General features: G+C 48.0%; 1 protein-coding gene across 1 annotated transcript in view; it reads right to left on the bottom strand.

Moving 5' to 3' along the window:
- The window catches only part of LOC144125022 (mRNA-capping enzyme-like), a 98,810-nt gene that overhangs the window by 11,242 nt on the left and 66,713 nt on the right, over positions 1-20,855 (bottom strand). Inside the window, exons 2-3 of the mRNA XM_077658053.1 lie at positions 11,348-11,419; positions 10,081-10,181 (exon numbers count right to left, since the gene is read on the bottom strand). Of these exons, the coding sequence (XP_077514179.1) occupies positions 10,081-10,181; positions 11,348-11,419 (173 nt within the window). The remainder of the gene's footprint in view (positions 1-10,080; positions 10,182-11,347; positions 11,420-20,855) is intronic.

Here is a 20,855-nt window from a genome sequence, read left to right as displayed (position 1 = left end):
CCGCCAAACAGTAATCAGACCTTTTTACAGTATAGGGCAGTGTCCATTTTAGTTTCCACGCCCAAAGCTGTTACAGCACTGTGATGTATACCTCATCGACGGTTTTAGTGGACCATGGCTGCCTCTCAATCTAAAAAATGCAAAGCACTGTGGCACCATTTAATAATACAAGCTAAAAGCACATGGTCGACAATGCGAAAGAGTGTTGCTTTTCATCAAAGAGCACACTGGTCAGAGTGTAAACTAAAGGAAAACATGACGAACTCTCCTGAAGGAAAAAGCACAGTGCACTTAAAACAAATCAGCGATATTTTCACTGTATGATGCCTTTTTATGCAATTTTCAATGGCAAATTACAATTATCAATCAGTGCTCCTTCAGAACTGCAGTGCTCAAACAATCTTTTCATTTCTGTCATAATCTCATGATGTATTTCGGTCAGTGGTCGGTCCTTTTAATGGTATGCCTCTGGCATACCTGCAAAATTCGTAAAACCTTCGCAACCAAAATGGGGGGTAGCCAGCATACTTTTTATTTTAAAGCAAAATGTCGTGTTGTGTCACTTCTTTCAGTGTACTGGCCCATTCGCAGTTGCAAGTCGCAGAAATTGCAGAACCATTTTGGTCGAAAAGCGCCATTCGCAAACGGTCGCACTGGTCGAAAACCAGGCCAGTCGCTCGCTGCTCGATTTTCCAGCCCTGCAACTGCGAGTTGCAAGCTGCTGAAACAATCAGCGAGCCAGCCGAGCTTTCGGCAATGACGCCGCTCGCGGGCACGCCGGGCAAAAAAATGCGCTGCTCCCTGGCTGCCCTAGTCGTCGCTAAGCATAGCCGTTCGATGCCGCAAGCAACTGAGGGCGCTTTCGAACTGGCCAGCACTGTAATAAATGTGCTACTCTCGTTGCAGCTTTACGTGAACTCCGTCTCATAATAAAATAAAGATATGCTCGATTTCTGCAATGTCTTCAGCAGCAGAGCTAGTAGACAACAGGCGAGCCACATTGGGCAGCAGCAGCAAACCAGCTAAGGGAAGAAATTTGCTTGAATCGCAGTTATCCCTTTTGCCAGCAACTCGGTATTGGCCAACAATCCTCGAAAATGATTCATGTTTGAAATTCCTCTACTCCAGGCCTTGATATGAACGTGAAAAAACAATATTAGTGCAATTTTCTGGCGCTGCTGGCTGGCATACAGGCTGGCAGGGCAGCCCTAAATGTGCACCCCTGTCATCATGACACTTGTATGGCCAAAACCGCCACAACATCTTCCTCTTCGCACAGGTTGTCGTAATACTATGGGAATAGCACTTTAGAGGACAGAGCGCGAGTGCAGGAGACGTGGCCAAAGCAGACGAAACTCTCGAAAGTGCGCGAACGTCATTCCCGAGAGTTTTCGCTTCAAACAAGAATCTGATGAGAAGGCTACTCGCAGATCACGTTTGCTAGTGTGAACAACGGTGTTGTCAAGCTGCTGCCTGGTCGCAAGCGACTGCTAGCCACGTGCCCTCTGCGACTCGCAAGTGTGAATGGGCCCTACGACGCACCAGCGTGGCGTTCCTTGTGAGTAAACGCACAAACGACGAACGGCATGTGACAAGCGCGGAATTTCGGCACGCTGGAAAAATGAAAGTACCACGCAGCAAGAACCGACCGATGCGAGCAACGGTTCAGAGCCTTGCCGGAACGGCAATTAAGATGCCTTCGATAAACAAACAACCAAACATACAAAAAACGTCCAGGACAATGCAATCATCCATCTAAACAGTGTGTAGCTCGGCTGACTGACTGACAAGTGCTGGGGGGCTTGAACGAGCGCAGCCGATAGCCGCTGCCGCTCCGAGCTGGCGGCGAAGCTCCGAAAATGAAGCTACATGGCCAGACACTTCATCGGCCGGCCTATCGTCGGGCGCCTGCCTTTTGTCAAAACACTTGTAGTTGCGCGCATGTCAGAAGAGCGCCGGACGCTATTTAGCATGCAGTTCAGGCCTGGGGACGAATATATCGGCAATCAGTCTGCCGAGCAGGTGATACCGCGACATGGCACCACCTCGGAAGTCTGTCCGAATTGACTGATACCAGTGCCTGGCCGTCCAAACAAACAGCACACGGGCGTTTGGCAAGACTGGCGGCAGTCCGAATTATCCGAATTAAAAGGCAACTGAACAAGTTTTAGAATTTGATGAGTTTAAAACGGACGAATATCTGAAACATGCAGGTAAAGCCTGCAAAATCGTTTTGCCATAGCATTTGAAATGGCGATGTAATCCCCGAATACAGCGGGGTCGGCGTTGAGGCTTTTCTGCAGTGCACAGCGACGAGCAGAGGACCCATTAATGACGCCACATACGATGGCACTACGTTTCCAGCGAATAAACAGTTGATTCATTTAAGAAAACTAGCGCCATTGAAGGTGGATCTCACAAAGCATTGTTTCGCGGCATCGGGCAATGCACAGTAACATGCAGGCGAAAACAGCAGACATTTTTCGATATAATGATGTCACAACGAGTTTCCTCGCAGTTTTCTCGCACTTCTCTAACGCAGTGAGGAGAAGCATGAACATCGTCTCAGTTTCAGTCGACGATTACGTCACCATTTTAAATACTAGTGCAAAAATACTTTGCATGCTTTACCTAGAAGCTCCGTAGACTCGAATTCTCAGAAAACCATCTCAGCTTCCCTTTAATGGGTGTTGAGGAGCAGGAATAAACGTTTAAATAGTTGCGTCGAATTAATAATGTTTTAATACATAACCCGGAATGCATAAGTGATGCGGGCGAGGTTCCCTTCTCCACCTCAACCTGTGTGGAGTGGGGAGTCCTCTTCTATTTTACTCATCTACTATATCTACAATGTTCCAGCTGCTGCTGCTAATTTCACAGATGGTACATATATAGAGTCCTCGTGGCGGCACAAGGTACCACTGGCAACGGTGTGGTTTTTTTTCCACAGAATTTCAAACGTTTTTCGCAAAAAAAATTTATTTTCTGTAAAATTTGGGGTAAGATTTGTAAAATTGTAATACCCTTCCAAAATCGTACATTTGATGGATAATTCGAAAGAGTTGGCAGGTATGCTGTGGTAAACATTGTGCCATGCTCCATGATCACTGTCAATCTCTACTTTCTCATCCTGGCTGCTTGTCAGATTTTGTTCGCTTTTTCACGGCAGAATCTCACATTTTTTTTACTAAACCCACTGATAAAAGTTCGCACCCATGTCATTCTCTCAAAGCACGAAAGCAAAATATTGTGGCAACACTGGATCCACAGAGTCAAAAATTGCGTTTTAATTAGAGGTGTGCAAATATCGAAATCTATTCCTCCCCAAAAGCAAAAGCACTTCTGTCAGTTTTAACGCTTTCTTTTATTTTTTTCGAGCAGCAGTGGTGAGTTAGACAACAATGTAAAATAATTGGATTTCAGTTTTGCTTGCAAGATTTCAAGATTTCGTCACAGAGGCCCAGAATATCAGCACATGGTCGCACGTGTTTCGTTTTACTATTCACTTTGTATTTCATGCAATGTGCTTGATTTTTAAATGACGAGAGTGGTTTTATCCAGTGCTTTAGAATTTTTGCAACACACTACTGCCAAGATATTTTACCAAATGCACCAGCAGATTTTTTATTATAATGATGTCAAGAAAGGCCATAAGCCATCGCATCGACATTTTGAACCTGCTGCCAAAAATAAGGTCAGTGCTCCTGGACAAGCTGCTTCTATAACACGATCTCTTCAGTTTCAATTTCTTCTTTTTTTTTCTAACGAGACAAGGCGACGTGAAAAATGAAACTTTCACCGGACATAGTCCGCCAGCTGGCGATCACGGGGTCCGTTGTGCTGCGCCCTTCTCGAAGGCAAAGGCTACACTGAGCACTTTTGGCAGTTCCTATAGTGTTTTTTTTTTAAGCAGCAGTGGTGAGTTAGAAACCACGTGGAATGGTCAGATTTCAGTTTCAATTGCGAAACTTCGTCTCATAGGCCTGGGACATCAACACGTGCTTGCCCGTAAAGTAATTGTCGGTTAATATTTTATTGTTATTATGTTATGATTTATTATGTTATATTATTATATCACTATGATATTATTAAATTATTATTCTTGTTGCCAATTAACAATCATCCCAGCATATTGGGAGCATGGCCATTTTCCAATCACAGAGGAACTTTTTATTTATGTCTAGAATACAACGAAAGTCAGCACGCAAACGTGTTTTGCTCTGTAGATTTGAAATATGCAATCACATTTGAGCTGCTGGACTTAAATCAAAAGTAACCTTACAAAGTCTAGAGCATAATTAGGTAATTTCTTATGCAGCTTTAATAAATTTTCACATTGCATTTTGCTGCTTTTAATTGCATGAATCGATAGGCAAAGAGTTCCCATACCCGGAGACATTTGTAGTTTTTCTCTACAAACATGCCATCCTGAAAAATTACGTAAAGCATAAAAGGTGCCATTAGTTGACACTGCAGCTCGTTAACCTAACTGCGAATTATTTTTTATACATGGCCTCAATAAAAAAGTAAGAATGTCACTGGGTGCCTCAGTTTTCCCTGAAGATAATGGTACAAAAGTTGTTTTTATAAAACAAAAAAAGTTTATCAAAAAGGTGCATAAGGCGTAGGAAATCAACCAAAAATATGAAACTGCGAAAACTGCATTTGAAGTTTCTATCCGTATGTTACGAGATGAACGGTTGGTAGCCCCGTAAAAATGACATGCTATTCCCAATTTCAAAACCGACCGCAGTGGTGGCCTAGTGGGTGAGCATCCAAGTCGCATGTGGGAGTGCTGCCGGGTACCCACCGGTGATACAAGGGGGACAAGCTTCCCCTGGCCTGGTGCTCGGCTTAATCAGGGTGAAATGCTTGAGAAATGGGTCTTTGGCGTCACCTTGAGCAAGTGAAAACACCTTGTGCCATGGCACATTTTGGCCGCAGATGCCCTTGAGGCATAAAAATACATAATCATCATTATTAGGAATTCAGCAAAATTTGGGACTTGAAACCTAGCCAAGGCGATGGCAGTACTGTATTAGCACAGCTTGACCTGGATATAATGCAATTGAAAGAAGTCTGCGATTTTTGGTTACATCCAGGCTTTCGTTAATGCAGCCTTTGCATGAAGACTCGAAATGGCAATGCGCAACAGAAACCAAAATAAGAAATAAATGTAGGTGAAATCACCTTGGAAATGTTTACAGTAAATCCCCATAACTCGAAGTCATAAACGCGGAGAATGTTTCACGTTCGCACTGGCTGATAGCGCAACTGTGGCAGCAGCTGCCACCACCTCACACAATGCCGCTACAAGTGGGGTGGAGAGAGTAAGGGAGTTGGGAGGCAACATAACCGGACTAGAGGAGAGCGTGCGCAGTTATGCTGCCGCCGGTAGACTGGCCGCGGAGGCACCTCTTTCTTTCTGCATGCTCCCTCTCTCGGTCTGCCCCCACCGCTGCCCCAGGAAACGGGACTCTTTGTGTTGCATCACCAAACCAACACACTCCATGTGTCCCCTCTCCTGACATTCGAGAGCTGTCGGCACCGGAATGACGTGAGCAACCATTCAGCGGCGACAGGCGCACACTGCTCGACCTGTGCCTTTTTGGAAAAGTAGTGGAGGAAGCTAGCTTTCGAACGACACCAAAATGACCGCGTTCAGATGAGCAGAAGTGAATCGAGCGGCACTAAATTTGGCTTTGCCTCGCCATTCCCGATCATTTTTTAGTCACGTGGGCGCATAAAACTTCAATTTTTTTATATTTCTAGGACTTTGATATTCTTAACAGAGAGGGGTGAATGCAATAAGCATGCCAAAAATGTGAGGTATTGAGAACCCGATTTTTTTGTGATTTTTTCCGCATTTAAGACCCGCGTCCCCATTAAGCATCTTTCAAAATTTTTCTGCGAAGGAAGTTCTCTCTCCCATGCAGCCAACGAGTGATTTGGCGACTCCCGGCAACTGGAGCTTTCGAACGACACCAAAATGACCGCGTTCAGACGAGCAGAAGTGGATCGAGCGGCACTAAATTTGGCTTTGTCTCGCCATTCACGATCATTTTTTAGTCACGCGGGCGCATAAAACTTCAATTTTTTTATATTTCTAGGACTCTGATATTCTTAACTCTCTAGAGAAGGGTGAATGCAATAAGCATGCCAAAAATGTGAGGTTTTGAGAACCCGATTTTTTTGTGATTTTTTTCCGCATTTCAGACCGGCGTCCCCATTAAACATCTTTCAAAGTTTTCTGCGAAGGAAGTTCTCTCTCCCATGCAGCCAACGAATGATTTGGCGACTCCCGGCAAACTGGTGTGCTGCGCATACTAGAACCAAATGCAAACAGTCCATCGCATTGCTTTCAATACAGCGGGTGCAGCCCAGGGTGCAATCACGAGCACTACAGCTCACGCCAAGCTCTGATGAGCCCTAATTATCGCTCGGTGAATAGGTACTTCTATTTAAAACACCACTGTGGAACCACAGCCTCAGCTCATCCATTTGTTTACAGTGCACACATGTGCTGCTCACTTTTCCAGCATCGCTAACATTACAGATGTATCACTGAGTGCACTGGCAACCTTCCTCGCATGTGGTAGAAAAAATATACAGTCGAGTCCACTTATAACAATGTTCAAGTGCCACGAAAATTCCATTGTTAACAAACCGATAATTGTTATAAAGGGTTGCACGAAAAAAAGCATAACAACTGCAAAGAGGGGTCACGGACGGCAAGTGACATGCGAGCTCCACCGAGACATCGTTTTGGTGCACCGAAAGGGGCATTGTAAAAAATACGAGAAGGTTGCTGCGGCTGCCTCTCAGCTTGGAAAATCCCTTAGTGCCCGAAAAAAACAAAGGAAAACATTAAAACTTGAAAGCATTTAAATAGGGCAAAATAGCTTGCACTTTTCACTCTTTGCTGAAACAAACCCGTAATCGGTGAGGTTTCGACTGCTTCGCGGCAATCTTGCTGACATCGTTCTGGAGGACATCCAAATGTTGGACATGTCCGAGTGAAAGGTTTTTTGCAAAAATGAAGTCCCGCAGGGAACTCGATCATTCTTGAGGCCTCCTGATGAGAGGACAACTTGTACAGTCTCGGTTCATCTTCGCCATCAGCTGCTGTCATCGTCTTCCATGCCGATGACTGCTGCAACGATCGCCTCGTCAGTCAATTCTTCGTTTGTGGTGACTGCATCGTCGGCGTGCAAGAATTCTTCAGGCCCTTCCGCGTCGCCGTCATCGCCGCGCACCGTGGACCTAAGTTCTGTAATCGCTCCATTCGGCAGGAGCTTCGTGACACTCCGCGTCACTGATATCCCCGGCGAAGCCCGCTTTTCGGAAGCAATTCATGAAGGTGGAGGAGCTCACTTTTGCCCATGCCCAAAAATGAATTGAACAGCCATCAGGAGCAAAGTCTGGAGCGGGTCGGCATTCATGCACAGCAATGTCCAGGTTAAGAGCAAGCCTGCTCAACACACGCCGGCAATACAATGCCTTGAAGCACGCAATCACGCCTGCGTCGATGGGCTGCAAGCCTGCAGTCGTGTTTGCCGGCAGGAAGAAAATTTTCACATGCGACAGCTTCTGGGCAGTTCTGGTGTGCAGTACAGTTATCAAGGATCAACGCCACCTTCCTGCCTTCATGCTGCATCCGCTGATCGAACTCGCACAGCCACTCGCGGAAAAAGTTCACGCGTCATCCACGCTTTCTTATTATGACGGTACGAACTGGAATCCTCGCAGCACCACGAAACAGCAGGGATTCCTAGATTTTCCATTACGGAAAGGCGGGGCACTTGTCGCTGCCGTCCATATTCGCACAGAGGAAAAACGGTCGCCCGCAATTTGCTCTGCTTGCCGCCCTTACAGGGGGATCGCCTTTGAGTGCATGCGTCTTCGATGGAAGCATTTGGAAGAATAGCCCGGTCTCGTCACCAATGTACAAGTCCCAGTCTGCATATGCTTCGCGGATGTACGACAGTGTCCTCTTCCAACCACTTCCGTCTAGCGTCGACATCGAGCGACCCTGCCTCGCCCACGACTGCCTTGTAAATGATTCCGTGCCTCTCCTTGAAGCGCTGAATCCAGCCACCACCAGGCTGGAAATCGGTGTTTTGAAGAAGATACGCAAAGTGCTTCGCCTTCTCCGCTAAAATCGGGCCACTAATTGGCAAGTTCATAGCACGTGCGCTAAGGAACCACTGATACAGTGCCTCCTCCACGTCTTTGTAGGCACCATGCCGAATCCTCTTCCGGCCGTCCTCCATAGCATGGCCAGCACTAGCATGGCATTCGTTTTCAGTCATCTTGAGCGCGTTGCGGATAATGGTTGAAACCGTCGGCTGTGACAGGCCGTACTTGTGTACTAAGTTGCACACTTTTTCAACACCTCGGTGCTCCCTCAAAATGTTCCGCTTCGTTTCCAAAGATATTGCCGCTCGCTTTCTCTTCTGTGGCAGTTGATCCGGTAGAGCCACGCTGGCCGCGCTTTCTGAAGGAGAATCGTCCATTGTTGAACTCTGGGGAGGAATCCGATGGGCTTGCAGAACCAGCAGGACCGAGGCCGGTGATGGCAGATGATAAAAACCACGCTGGCAACGCACGTGCTTTGACGCTGTACGCTGCCTCGGAACATGTGCAGCTCGTGAAAGCAGGAAGCCAAAGAAAGTGGGAAAGATGGGGCAGCCCATGCTGAAATGCCGTGACGCGTTTTCAACGGGCGGCGCACCCCTCAGAATGGACTGCTCCCCACGGGATACAAAAGCAACAAAAGGAAGCGCCTCCCTACCCTCTCCACCTCTGCTCTGAGGAAAGTGCCCGTCTTTTCTCCTCTCTCCGAGTCATACAAGCTTCTCCGGCTCACCCTATGCGCCTCGCCTCGTATGCGTCGTCACGTGATCTTTTCACAGCCGCTGTGGCCGCTGTGCGGGCGCTCCGCATACGTGCGTGTTTTTTGCGCCGTAATGCGTAGTTTGGCTGGCGTTGTAGCTGCATTTGCAAGTTTTTTTCTTTGAGGGTTGGCTCAAATGACTACATTTAATTTTTATAACCGACAATCTAGTATGATAGCATTGTTATAAGCGGTTTATTTTACATAGAACACATTGCAAAGGTGACGTGCGCGACTGTCCATTGCTATATCCGATATATTGTTAAAAGCGGTATTGTTATAAGTGGGTTTGACTGTATATAAAAGGCTTTCCACCTGCTTGCCCCGCATAGCTGCTACTACGGCTGCCAACGAGTGCACAAAACAAAGGCAGGGGCTGTTGGCCTCATTACAACACAAAAGAAAATTCCTGCTGGTCCTTTCAACAATGTTCCACTGTCCATGACTTGGCACGGCTGAATCAACAAATGCTGTCCGAGACAGCACAGCCTTGACGATCGGTAAGACTTCAACAAGCAACACTGAAAAAAAAGAATTGGCTGTGGTTTAGCTCTGGTTAAACCTGGGTTGAATTGCGAAAGCTTGCTTAGCTTTCGCCATAAGAATTTAACTGTTCCGAAGCAGCAGAGCAACTAGATTCAGATATAGACTCTTCTTCAGTAACTTCCATGGTGAGACTGATCAACCAAACAACGCGTATCGCACCGCTATATATCCCAGTGGTGGTGCAGTGGTGGTTGTTGCTTTATGAAGTGGGGAGAGGGGGGATACTGGTCCCGACGTATGTTGGCCCTTTCTGCATCACTCTTGGGTATATCCCAGGGAAGCCACCACGGGAGCGAGTGCAAGGCGAGGAGGTCGTCATATCAACGGAGAGACACCCTGCTAGACGCGGCGCCGGCTGGGGGGTGACGGCACACGCGACGAGTGGCTCCCTTTTAGCTGCGGCGGGGAGCAAGCTGACGGTCACGCGTCGTCATAGCAACGGAGTGAGCTGACGTCACATCACCTGCCAAGCGTGGCGCCGGCTCTGGCGTACAGCATACGCAACACGCGGTTAGACCTGGCGTAGTATTGCTTTGGCGAAAAAATCCAAGTTTTTGTGATGAAGGTCAGTACAGCTGCTTCCAGCTGAGGGCACTCCTGTCGCAGGTCTGCATACGCAGCCAGAAACCGCCACTCACCCCATGCCCGACTCCCGCGTGATCTTGAGCCGGAAGTCAATGGTGTTCAGCTGCGGGGGTTTCCACTTGAGGACTTCCTTGCAGCGCCCAAACACATATGGCTGTGCAGGGAGAAAGGAAAAATGGGACGGCTCGACCTCATTTCCTGCACCTCACATTTTTACGCACAGAAAAAAGAAATCTGTTTGAACCTCGTTTCTCGTTCCTACTTTTCTCAGCTCTCTTTCCTAGCCTGTATTCTCTCTCTTCAGCGTGCCCTGATATCCTGATTTGAAGTCAAACACTGTACGCAAGGAAGTAAAACCTATCCATTATGCTTTCCATAGTGTAATAGAGCACAAGAAGCAGACGCCAGCAGTGTGAAAACATACTATTCTTACAGAGTGAAAAAAAATAAGTAACCTACTTGCCAGCATTAGTTCAGGTCCAAGCACTGATCAAGTTTTTCACATTTTTTTTTTGTGATCTCCCTCTTTCTCTCGAGCAGTTCCTGTATTTTTCGCTTTCCCTCTGGTTCCGTGGGTGCCCCACACAATACACAATATTTGAGATCACATGACCGCCGTCACTTCTCTTTTTCCTTACCTCCCTGTGCAGTGGGGCTGCTGCCAAGTGCATGTGCGAGTGCACCACACACCTACACCTGAGAAAGAATGGAGCCCATGCAGTTGCGAATGCCCCCAGCAGTGCCAAGATCTGACCTGCCAGCCATCTGCACTGCATGTTCCTTCAACTACACGCCCAGCTCGAGCAACCTTTGGTTCCTGGTGCAACAATGAGCACACAAGCCTCAAGCGTGCATCAGCCACAGCACCCGTCTCATGCAGGTGCTAAGGCATAGAGTTCAACATGCTCATGAACTTGCACAGAGGAACTTTTTTGTTTTCTCCTTCTTGCCTTCTTTCTAGAATAGCACCAAATGGGTGCTCCAATCACCCTGGCCTCCAAACATGGAGCCAGGGTGATTAACAGTCACTGAAAAAGTTTGTCAAGAACTACACGTTATTCGCATCAAGCAAACGTAGTTGTTTCTTTTTTGCATCGGGTACATAAAAACAGACTAACAGTTTGGCCCAATGAGCTCCTACGGTGCTCAAATTAATTACACAATGTCCCTGCATAGCCTTTGACTCTAGCCCCTGCTCTTGTAGGCAGATTTGTACATGTAGTGTGCTTCTAATGCGAGTGAAATAAACTGAACCAAACACTGCAATACGTATGAGCAACATGGTGGAAATGAGATAGTGGGGAGGGGCCTTGCACTCACATCCATTGTGGCTGGAAGATGAGTCCATCCAGCTCGTGTGGCATGCTTTGGGGCAAACTTGTCACTCAGCAACTGCACGTAACACAGAAGACGGAACACACAAAAAAGGAAGTGTTACAACAAAGTCACATGCCACCACCCCACCTACCAATGGTTGAACATAAAGGCAAACCAAAATTTACTGAGAGCAAAGCATGAAAGGCACCATTTCAGCCACAAGAAACGCCTAGATGGAATTGTGGAGTCCACTACTACCGACGACATCTCTAATATTTTTTCTCCTGAAGGCACAATCACAAAAAACTTCAACAGGAGAAATTTAGACTGTTGTTTCCATCAACTTAACCACCCTCTTCTTGTTTCCCTTGATTTACCAACAACTTTGGTCGCACACCCTGTTTACCAAGTCCGTGGCCACAGCAGCTGCCCCGGGCAACCCAGCTCCCACCACTATGTCAGGTGGTGGTATGCTTTAGATCAGGCACTGAACCCCCCTTCTAATGCTGGCTATGGCTATAGTATCAAGTTTACGAATGCACAACAGAGACCCTGTAAGAAAAGAGCGAGACATTTGCACTATACACTGCACAGGACTACGTAAACTTAGCCAAGATGCTCAAAAAGGCATAGTCTATCCGTTGCATGAGATAGCCTGCATAGACCAAGCAAGGGAGCAGTGGCAACCCCAAAATTCGTTATCAAAGAATTATAAATTCCTGGATAATTTCAAGAATTTCTGTCATCCTATACTTTCTAGTGTAATTTCAACTAGCATCTTCAAGCTGGCAGCTTTTACAGGTTTCACTATTTTAAGACCAAGGGGCAACGTATGCCATAGACTTGGGCATGCCAAGTTTCACTGATAATGCAGCGTCACGCGACTCACATTTACAATTGCATCGTGAGCTCCTATTAAGTGGAGCAATCCTTGAGTGGACTCTTTATTGTCTCACGTACCACTTGGCAGAGAGAGCCAACACTACAACTTTTTAAACCCGCTGCGGTGGCTCAGTGGTTAAGGCTCTTGTCAACTCAGCCGGAGTACCCGGGTTCAAACCCAACACGTGTTACAATGGAGGCGAAACGCAAAAGGCATGTCAGTGCATGTTAAATATACCCAGGTGGTCGAAATTATTCCAGAGGGAGCCCTCCACTTCAGCACCTCTTTCTTCCTCTCTTTTTTCACTCCCTCCTTTATCCCTTCCCTGGTTCGGGTGTCCACTGATACATGTGAGACAGTTACTGCATCATTTCCTTTCCTCAAAACCAATTTAGGTACACTACAGTGACTTCTCACTGGCCAAAGTCATCCTCTGCAGTTCACTTGCGCCTGACCACGAACACATTTGGCGGCATACGGCATGCTGAGGCAGCACCAGCACCACTATAAAGTAGCCCCTATTTTAAGCATGCCGCACTTGTCAATACAAAATATACACTGCACCAGCCCCGGACAACCTGGATGGACTGTACGTTCCCTCTCCTTGTCAGTCACTTTCAACTGACAGCTGCTCTTATCCGAAGCCCTTCAGCACATGCGCCTTAAACATGTGCCACTGACCTCATATATCCAACCCTGGCCACAGACCTTGCACACACTGAGAACGTCAGAGTATACATACAGTAGCCGGCCAATTTTTCGGACTCCAATAACACAGACTGGCACAATATTTCAGACTTTGTTGAAGAACCCTCACACATCTCAAAGGAAATGTGTACATACTGACAGCCAATATTTCAGACCCTGTGGAGTCCAAAAGTTCGATTTCTCGGACTAAAATAAGCCTCCAGATATGCTACGATGATCTCACTGAAAGTTCATTTCTCAACCCAACACAGACACGAGCAGGCACCGCTGTTGCGAACAGCCAGCCCTTCATTGCCACGAAAGGAGTCATCTTGGTTTAAAGCGGAGGCAATCGGAAGGACCGACTTGAGTAGGCTTAGCTATCCGTTCCTCAAAGTTACCACTCGAGATAGCAGCACGCTTTTCGTTGACATTGCGATTTGGGGTGTCCTACAAAGAAGGGCACATGATCGTGCTGAAAACGGAACAGCGTCTGCCAAGGCTTAGACAATGCCGCACAGGGTTCGGGGCACACAGGGAGACATGAGGTTGGGACTGCAGCTGGAGGCGCTCGCTTCATCTCGCTTCTTCCAGTCAGTGCCCAATTTCGTGCTTCATGACCGTCGTTGCCTCAGGCAACACACGATTCTCGTTTTGCGTCGCACATTTCCGGCACGACGCGTGGCCACATCGCAATCTGGTATCGGTGACACGTGAGGTGGCATGGACATGACTAAAGCTCGACTCTGACTTGAATACAATCTAATATTATCGCTTGCAAACGGAATTGGTCTCGGGAAATGGTAAAGTTCATGTTTTTGAAACCGGTTTTTCGCAGCAAAGTAATTTTTTTTAAGTTCATGGATTTTTCAGACAGTTCTATTATTCAGGCCATTTCTCGGGTCCTGTCAAGTCCGAAAAATCGGTCAGAGGCTGTATACTCTAGAATACGGGTCGTGATTTAGGCGGGAAGCGGCCCTCGCATTGAAAGAATCCTTGTCACCCCTATCATGCTAGTGTGAGCAGACTATACATTATCACCTCGCACCTCAGGTGGCAGCTCCCTCTGTGCAACACGAGCTTGCCATGATGTGCCTTGCCACGGACAGCTGGGCAGGCTCTCTAGGCCGTTTGTGTAAAACTAGGAACCTCGGCCAAATGAGACTGGGCAACACCACTAGAGGAGGCAGAAAACAGTTGTCCTTCCAACGCTTCTAACATACATCCCAGCATGATTCATCACACCTGTTTCCAATTTTTCTGCATACTCCAAGTTTGAGCTAGCTCACTCGCTCGCTACCTCTTTCACTCACTTCTAACATTCATTCCCAGCATGATTCATCACACCTGTTTCCAACCAATTTTTCTGCATATTTCAAGTTTGAGCTAGCTAGCTAGCTAGCTCGTTCGCTCCCTCCCTCACTCACTCACTCACTCACTCTCACTCACCCAACCACCCACCCACCCACCCACCCACTTACTCACTCACTTATTTATTTATTTATCTGTTTCGTTACCCTCAGGGCCCGAGGGCATAACAGAGGGGAGTGGGTTACACACGAAAGTGAAACACAAAAATACCGCATAAACACATGAAAGGGCCGCATATTTTTTTTTTCCAGATATGAGGGCCAATTTTCTTGGTGCTGCCCATATACGTGATGTGCATGAAAGGAAAACATTTTTAAGTAAGCGCACACCAATCAGGGATTGAGCAGCATCTATTCTATGTTCAATCGCCACACACGTAGTTTTAGACTCCGACCTGGTGCTGTGCGCTGGTGCATGCTCATCTCACAAGTCGTGCAGCACGTCCGTTGTCAATGCGCAGGCTGTTATTCCGCTCTTCCATCACACAGCAGAGCAGCTCTTCTTCCAGTTCTGGAAGCTTGCAAGGCTTGCTTCGGAAAGCGCACTTTTTGCAGCTTGTGTTCCACAATGCATCCTTTTGGTTGCATTACCGTCAGACGCACTTCTCGGCTACATCAAATTCCCTGCCTGCCGCACACTTGACGTGTTTGAGAGCAAACTCCCAACCATGTAGCTATTAAGGTACTTCCCCATCGTGCTAAAATTGCAACGCTTGTCGGGAGCATACGAAAGCCACAGATACGGTGAACTAACACACTACCGCAACTACCGTGACTGCCACTAAAAGCTGGAGCTGGTGATACTGATGCCTATATAGATAACAGGAGCTCGCAGCAGAGTTTAATTAAAAGTTGACACTGATGATGATGGAAGGATGGCTGGATATGGCTGAACCCTTTAAATCGGGCGGTGGCTCAAGCCGCCTAGCCATGACATGAAATTTTACTCTTCTCTTGATTTCAGCCGCCAATCAGATAACCTTCGCTTGGTTACTTCTAACCTCTTAAAATCCACTTTCCCTTCACTATCCCTAAACCCCAATGCCTTGGGTAAGTCAGCCCCGCTGCTTTCCACTGTAGGGTGAAGCCCTTTACAGAAAAGTATCAAGTGTTCAGCCGTTTCCTCCTCCTCACCGCACGCGATGCACACAGTGTCTATCTCGTGTTGCCTGACTCTATACGTCTTAGTCCGCAAAACTCCCATCCTGGCCTCAAACAACAAAGAGCTTCCCCTACAATTATCACAGATATTTTCTTTGGCAATTTCCTGCTTACATCCTGTATGTTCCCAGCACCGATTTCGTCAGCATCCCTGTTTTCCACAGAGCTCTCTCTGTTTCTTTAACCTTTTTTTCTTAACCGATAATCCTCACCCCAAGATACTTGTACTCATCCACTACTTCTAGCGTGAACTCCTGTATTCTATGCTCGCCACCCTTATCATTAAATATCATGACTGCAGATTTTTCCTTACTAAACTTGAAACCTAATCTATCTCCCTTTGTACCACATATGTCTATCAACTTCTGTAAATCTTCCTTGTTGTCAGCCATTAGCACTATATCACCCGCGTATATTAGTCCCGGTAATGTCTGTTTCATCAATTCCCCTTGCTTGAAAAAGACAAAGGTTGAAGCCCAGTCCGCTCCCCTCTAGCTTGGTCGCCAACCCTTGCAGGTACAACATGAACAACAAAGGAGACAGAGGACATCCTTGCCTAAGCCCCCGCTAAATATCTGTAGGCCCTGATACATTTTTTTCCCATTTTATAAGCACTCTGTTTCCTTTATATATATATATATATATATATATATATATATATACCTTTTAAAAGATTAATTACTCCATCTTTCACATCCAATGTGCCCAGTGTGTCCCACAGATACTCCTGAATAGCGTTGTCGTAGGCTCCCCTAATATCCAGAAATGCTAGCCATAGGGGCCTGTGTTCCTTTTCAGCAATATCTATACACTGTGTCAATGAAAACAGATTGTCCTCCAACCTCCTTTGTTTCCGGAACCCATTTTGTAGTTCCCCTAACACCCCCTCGTTCTCCACCCAAGCCTGCAATCTGTCCTTTATAATTTGCATCACCACCCTGTAAACCACAGATGTCACTGTTATAGGACGATAGTCACTTACATCAGCTTTGACCTCCTTTCCCTTATATATCATGTTTATTCTACTTAATCGCCATTGGGGACTTTCTCATCCACTATCATTTTGTTCACTACCTGTATTAATGTTTGCTTGGATTTTGGTCCTAGCTTCTTTATCAACATAATCGGGATACCATCTGGTCCTGTTGATGTGCCACTAGGAACCTTCTTCTCTGCCCTTTCCCACTCTCCTTGCTCAAGTGAAGCTATTGCAGCAACCAGTCTATCCTCCTTGGATAAATTGTGTGCAACATTTCTTTCTCTAAATTTTTCTGTCATCCTTGTTCCTATGTGTTTCATTGCTTCATCCCGTTCTAGTCGAATACCCTGATCTGTAACAATAAACCTTTGCTCTAGCCTAGTCTTATTGCTCATTGCATTTAGATGTTTGCAGAATTTTTGGGCTGCTTTTCTATCCTTTTTATTTACTTTTGACATCCATTGGGCACCCTTTCTTCTAATTTTCTCATTAAATCAAATAGGATGCGTCCCTTCTACACTTTATGAAGGTAACCCATTTTCTGTCTACTTCAGCTTCTGGTTCCCCCCTCTTCTTGGAATATCTACGGAATATTGAATATTTGTGGAATATTGTGGAATATGGAATATCTGTGAAATAGCCTCTTGGAATATGTGAGGCTCGCAGCCTCAGGCACCATCTGTGGGTGGCACTTGCAAGCTCCTGTGCGCATGCGTGGCCTCCGCAATCAAGCGCAGCGTTGCTCGCAGCCAGAGCTAATCACAGAGGCTAAAGAATGTGCATTTTGAAGGCTATTCCGGCGTGGGTCATGGAAAGTTTGGATGCAGCCCTTACAGGAATTTTTTTTTTCCAATATTTCCTCTGGGAAAACAGGGTGCGGCTTGTACATGGGTGTGGTCCTTGTATACACAGTTTTTAAAAATAGGTGTTTTGAGTGAGAAGAGAGCTTTTTTTTTTGGCATAGCATTTTCAACAGTGAAGTACTTCATAATACAGCTGAAACCTAAGCTACAATACATGGCCAAAGGAATGTATTTTGGTGCGATGCAGCCAAAGTTTGTTGGGCCACACCTCTAAGAGTAACCACATTTTCAAAATTCTAAAAACTGATATGCTTATTACCGTATTTACTCGCATAATGCTCGCACTCGCGTAATGCTCGCACCCCCCCCCATTGGCTATCAAAAGTTGGAACATTTTTTTTCCCCCGCATAATCATCGCACCCCCAAAATTACTGCCGCGAGCCGTCTGCTTGTCGTAGCGATCGCCATCTATTGACTGCAGCCACAACTAACTGCCATGGTTGAGCGTGCGTGCTACTAGGCGGCGGTACTGTGCTATCATCCGCTGCCACCGCCGCTACCGCTCATCCACTCACCACCCCTACGCCATTTTGCGAAGGTGTCTCCAGCTCTCCGGTGTCTCGTAGGCCTCGTTTGCCTTGTTTGCATGTTGCACCGTGCTCTTTGTGCCGCTTCGCCATGCAACGCTACGCAAACTACACAGCTGCTTTTAAGCTAAAAGCTATTGAGTATGCGTTGGAACATGGCAACCGCGCCGCCAGCAGACACTTCGGCGTCAACGAGTTTTGCGTCCGGTATTGAAGACGGCAGCACGACGAACTCAAGACGACTGGTAAGACGCGCCGGGCCTTCCGTGGACCGAAGACTGGGAAATTTCCTGCCGTCGAATCCTCTTTACTGGAATATATCAAGGCTCGACGAGCGGATGGTTGTGCTGTGTCGATTGATTTGATACGGAACCAGGCGCTCGTAATCGCAAGAAAGGAGGGCATCCCGGTGCAAGACTTCCGCGCTAGTAACAGGTGGGCCACACGATTTATGCGGCGCAATGGACTCTCGCTCAGGAGGCGAACGACGCTTTGCCAGCGCCTGCCCGCAGCCTATGAAGAGAAAATAGTGGACTTCCATCGATTCGTTATCAGGATCCGGCAGGAGAAAAACTTCTTGCTCTCCCAGATAGAGAACGCGGACCAAACTCCGCTGAATTTCGATATGCCCAGCAGCAGGACAGTCGAACAGACAGGCGCTCGGACTGTGCACGTCAGGACTACAGGTGCCGAAAAAGAGGTGCACGGTCATGCTAGGCGTGACAGCGGACGGGCGGAAGCTCCCACCGTACGTCATTTTCAAGCGGAAGACCCTCCCGAAAGGAAAGCTCCCCCCTGGTATACACGTGCGCGTCCAAGAAAAGGGGTGGATGACCGCGGACCTTATGGTGGACTGGGTGAAGACTGTGTGGGGGCGGCGACCGGGAGCGCTTCTTTTTCCGTCGCTCCTCGTGCTTGATAGCTTTCGGGGCCATCTTCAAGAGTCGGTTCAGACGAAGTTCAAGGAACTGCGCACGGACCTGGCTGTTATACCCGGCGGCCCCACATCAATGCTACAGCCTCTTGACGTATCTTTGAACAAGCCATTTAAAGATAACGTCCGGAGGCTGTACGCAGAATGGATGGCCGAAGGTGAACATGCTCAGACGCCGGGCGGCAAGATCAAAAGACCGTCCGTCAAAAGACTCCGCGCTGGAGAAACGCCGCGATGGAGAAACTCCGCGATGGAGAAACTCTGCGCTGGAGAAACTCCGTGTTGGAGAAACTCCGTGTTGGATAAACTCAGCGATGGAGAAACTCCGCGATGGAGAAACTCAGCGATAGAGAAACTCAGCGATGGAGAAACTCAGCGATAGAGAAACTCCGCGCTGGAGAAACTCCGCGCTGGTGAAAGTCCGCGCTGGAGAAAGTCCGCGCTGGAGAAAGTCCGCGCTGGAGAAAGTCCGCGCTGGAGAAACTTCGCGCTGTAGAAACTGCGCGCTGTAGAAACTGCGCGCTAAAAAAACTCCGCGCTCGAGAAACTCCACGCTAGAGAAACTCCGATTTGGAGGAACTCCTTGTTGGAGAAACTCCGCGCTGGAGAGACTCCGCGCTGGAGAAACTCCGCTTTGGAGAAACTCCGCGCTGGAGAAAGTCCACGCTGGAGAAACCGCGCTGTAGAAACTCCGCGCTGGAGAAACTCCGAGTTGGGAAACACCGCGCTGGAGAAACTCCGCGCTGGAGCAACTCCGCGCTGGAGAAAGTCCGCGCTGTAGAAATTCCGCGTTGGAGAAAGTCCGCGCTGGAGAAACTGCGCGCTGTAGAAACTGCGCGCGGAGAAACTCCGCGCTGGAGAAAGTCCGCGTTGGAGAAACTCCGTGTTGGAGAAACTCCGCGTTGGAGAAACTCCGCGCTGGAGATACTCCGCGCTAGAGAAACTCCGTATTGGAGAAACTCCGTGTTGGATAAACTCCGTGTTGGAGACACTCCGTGCTGGAGAAAGTCCGCGCTGGAGAAAGTCCGCGTTGGAGAAACTCCGCGTTGGAGAAACTCCCAGCTGGAGAAACTCCGCTTTGGAGAAACTCCGCGCTGGACAAACTCCGTGCTAGAGAAACTCCACGCTAGAGAAACCCCGTGCTGGATAAACTCCACGCTTGAGAAAGTCCGTGTTGAGAAAGTCCGTGTTGGAGAAACTCGGTGTTGCAGAAAATCCGCGCTGGAGAAACTCCGGGCTGGAGAAACTCCGCGATGAAGAAACTCTGCGCCGGAGAAACTACCTGTTGGAGAAACTCCGCATTGAAGAAAATCTGCGCTGGAGAAAGTCCGTGTTGCAGAAACTCCGAGTTGGAGAAACTCCGTGTTGGAGAAACTCCGCGCTGGAGAAACTCCGCGCTAGGGAAAGTCCGCGCAGGAGAAAATCCGCGTTGGAGAAACTCTGTGCTAGAGAAACCCCGCGCTGATGAAACTCCGCGTTGGAGAAAGTCCGCGCTGGAGATACTCCGCGCTGGAGAAACTCCGCACTGGAGAACCACCGCTTTGAGAAACTCCGCGCTGGAGAAACTCCGAGTTGGGGGAACTCCGTGTTGGAGAAACTCCGCGCTGGAGAGACTCCACGCTGGAGAAACACCGCGCTGGAGAAACTCCGCGCTGGACAAAGTCCGTGCTGGAGAAATTCCGCGTTGGAGAAAGTCCGCGCTGGAGAAACTGCGCGCTGTAGAAACTCCGCGCTGGAGAAACACCGTGCTGGAGAAAGTCCGCGTTGGAGAAACTCCGCGTTGGAGAAACTCCGCGTTGGAGAAACTCCACGCTGGAGATACTCCGCGCTGGAGAAACTCCGTGCTGGAGAAAGTCCGCGCGGGAGAAAGTCCGCGCTGGAGACAGTTCGCGTTGGACAAACACCGCGTTGGAGAAACTCCGCGTTGGAGAAACTGCGCGTTGGAGAAACTCCAAGCTGGAGTAACTCCGCGTTTGAGAAACTCCGGGCTGGAGAAACACCGCGCAGGAGAAACTCCGCTCTGGAGAAACTCCGCACTGAAGAAACTCCGCTATGAGAAACTCCGCACTGGAGAAACTCCGTGCTGGAGAAACTCCGCGCTGGAAA

The sequence above is a fragment of the Amblyomma americanum genome, chromosome 1 (genome assembly GCF_052857255.1).
Source record: "Amblyomma americanum isolate KBUSLIRL-KWMA chromosome 1, ASM5285725v1, whole genome shotgun sequence".
NCBI lineage: Eukaryota > Metazoa > Arthropoda > Arachnida > Ixodida > Ixodidae > Amblyomma > Amblyomma americanum.
The sequence above is the reverse complement of the archived record's forward strand: the minus strand, read 5'-3'. Positions and strand labels throughout refer to the sequence as shown.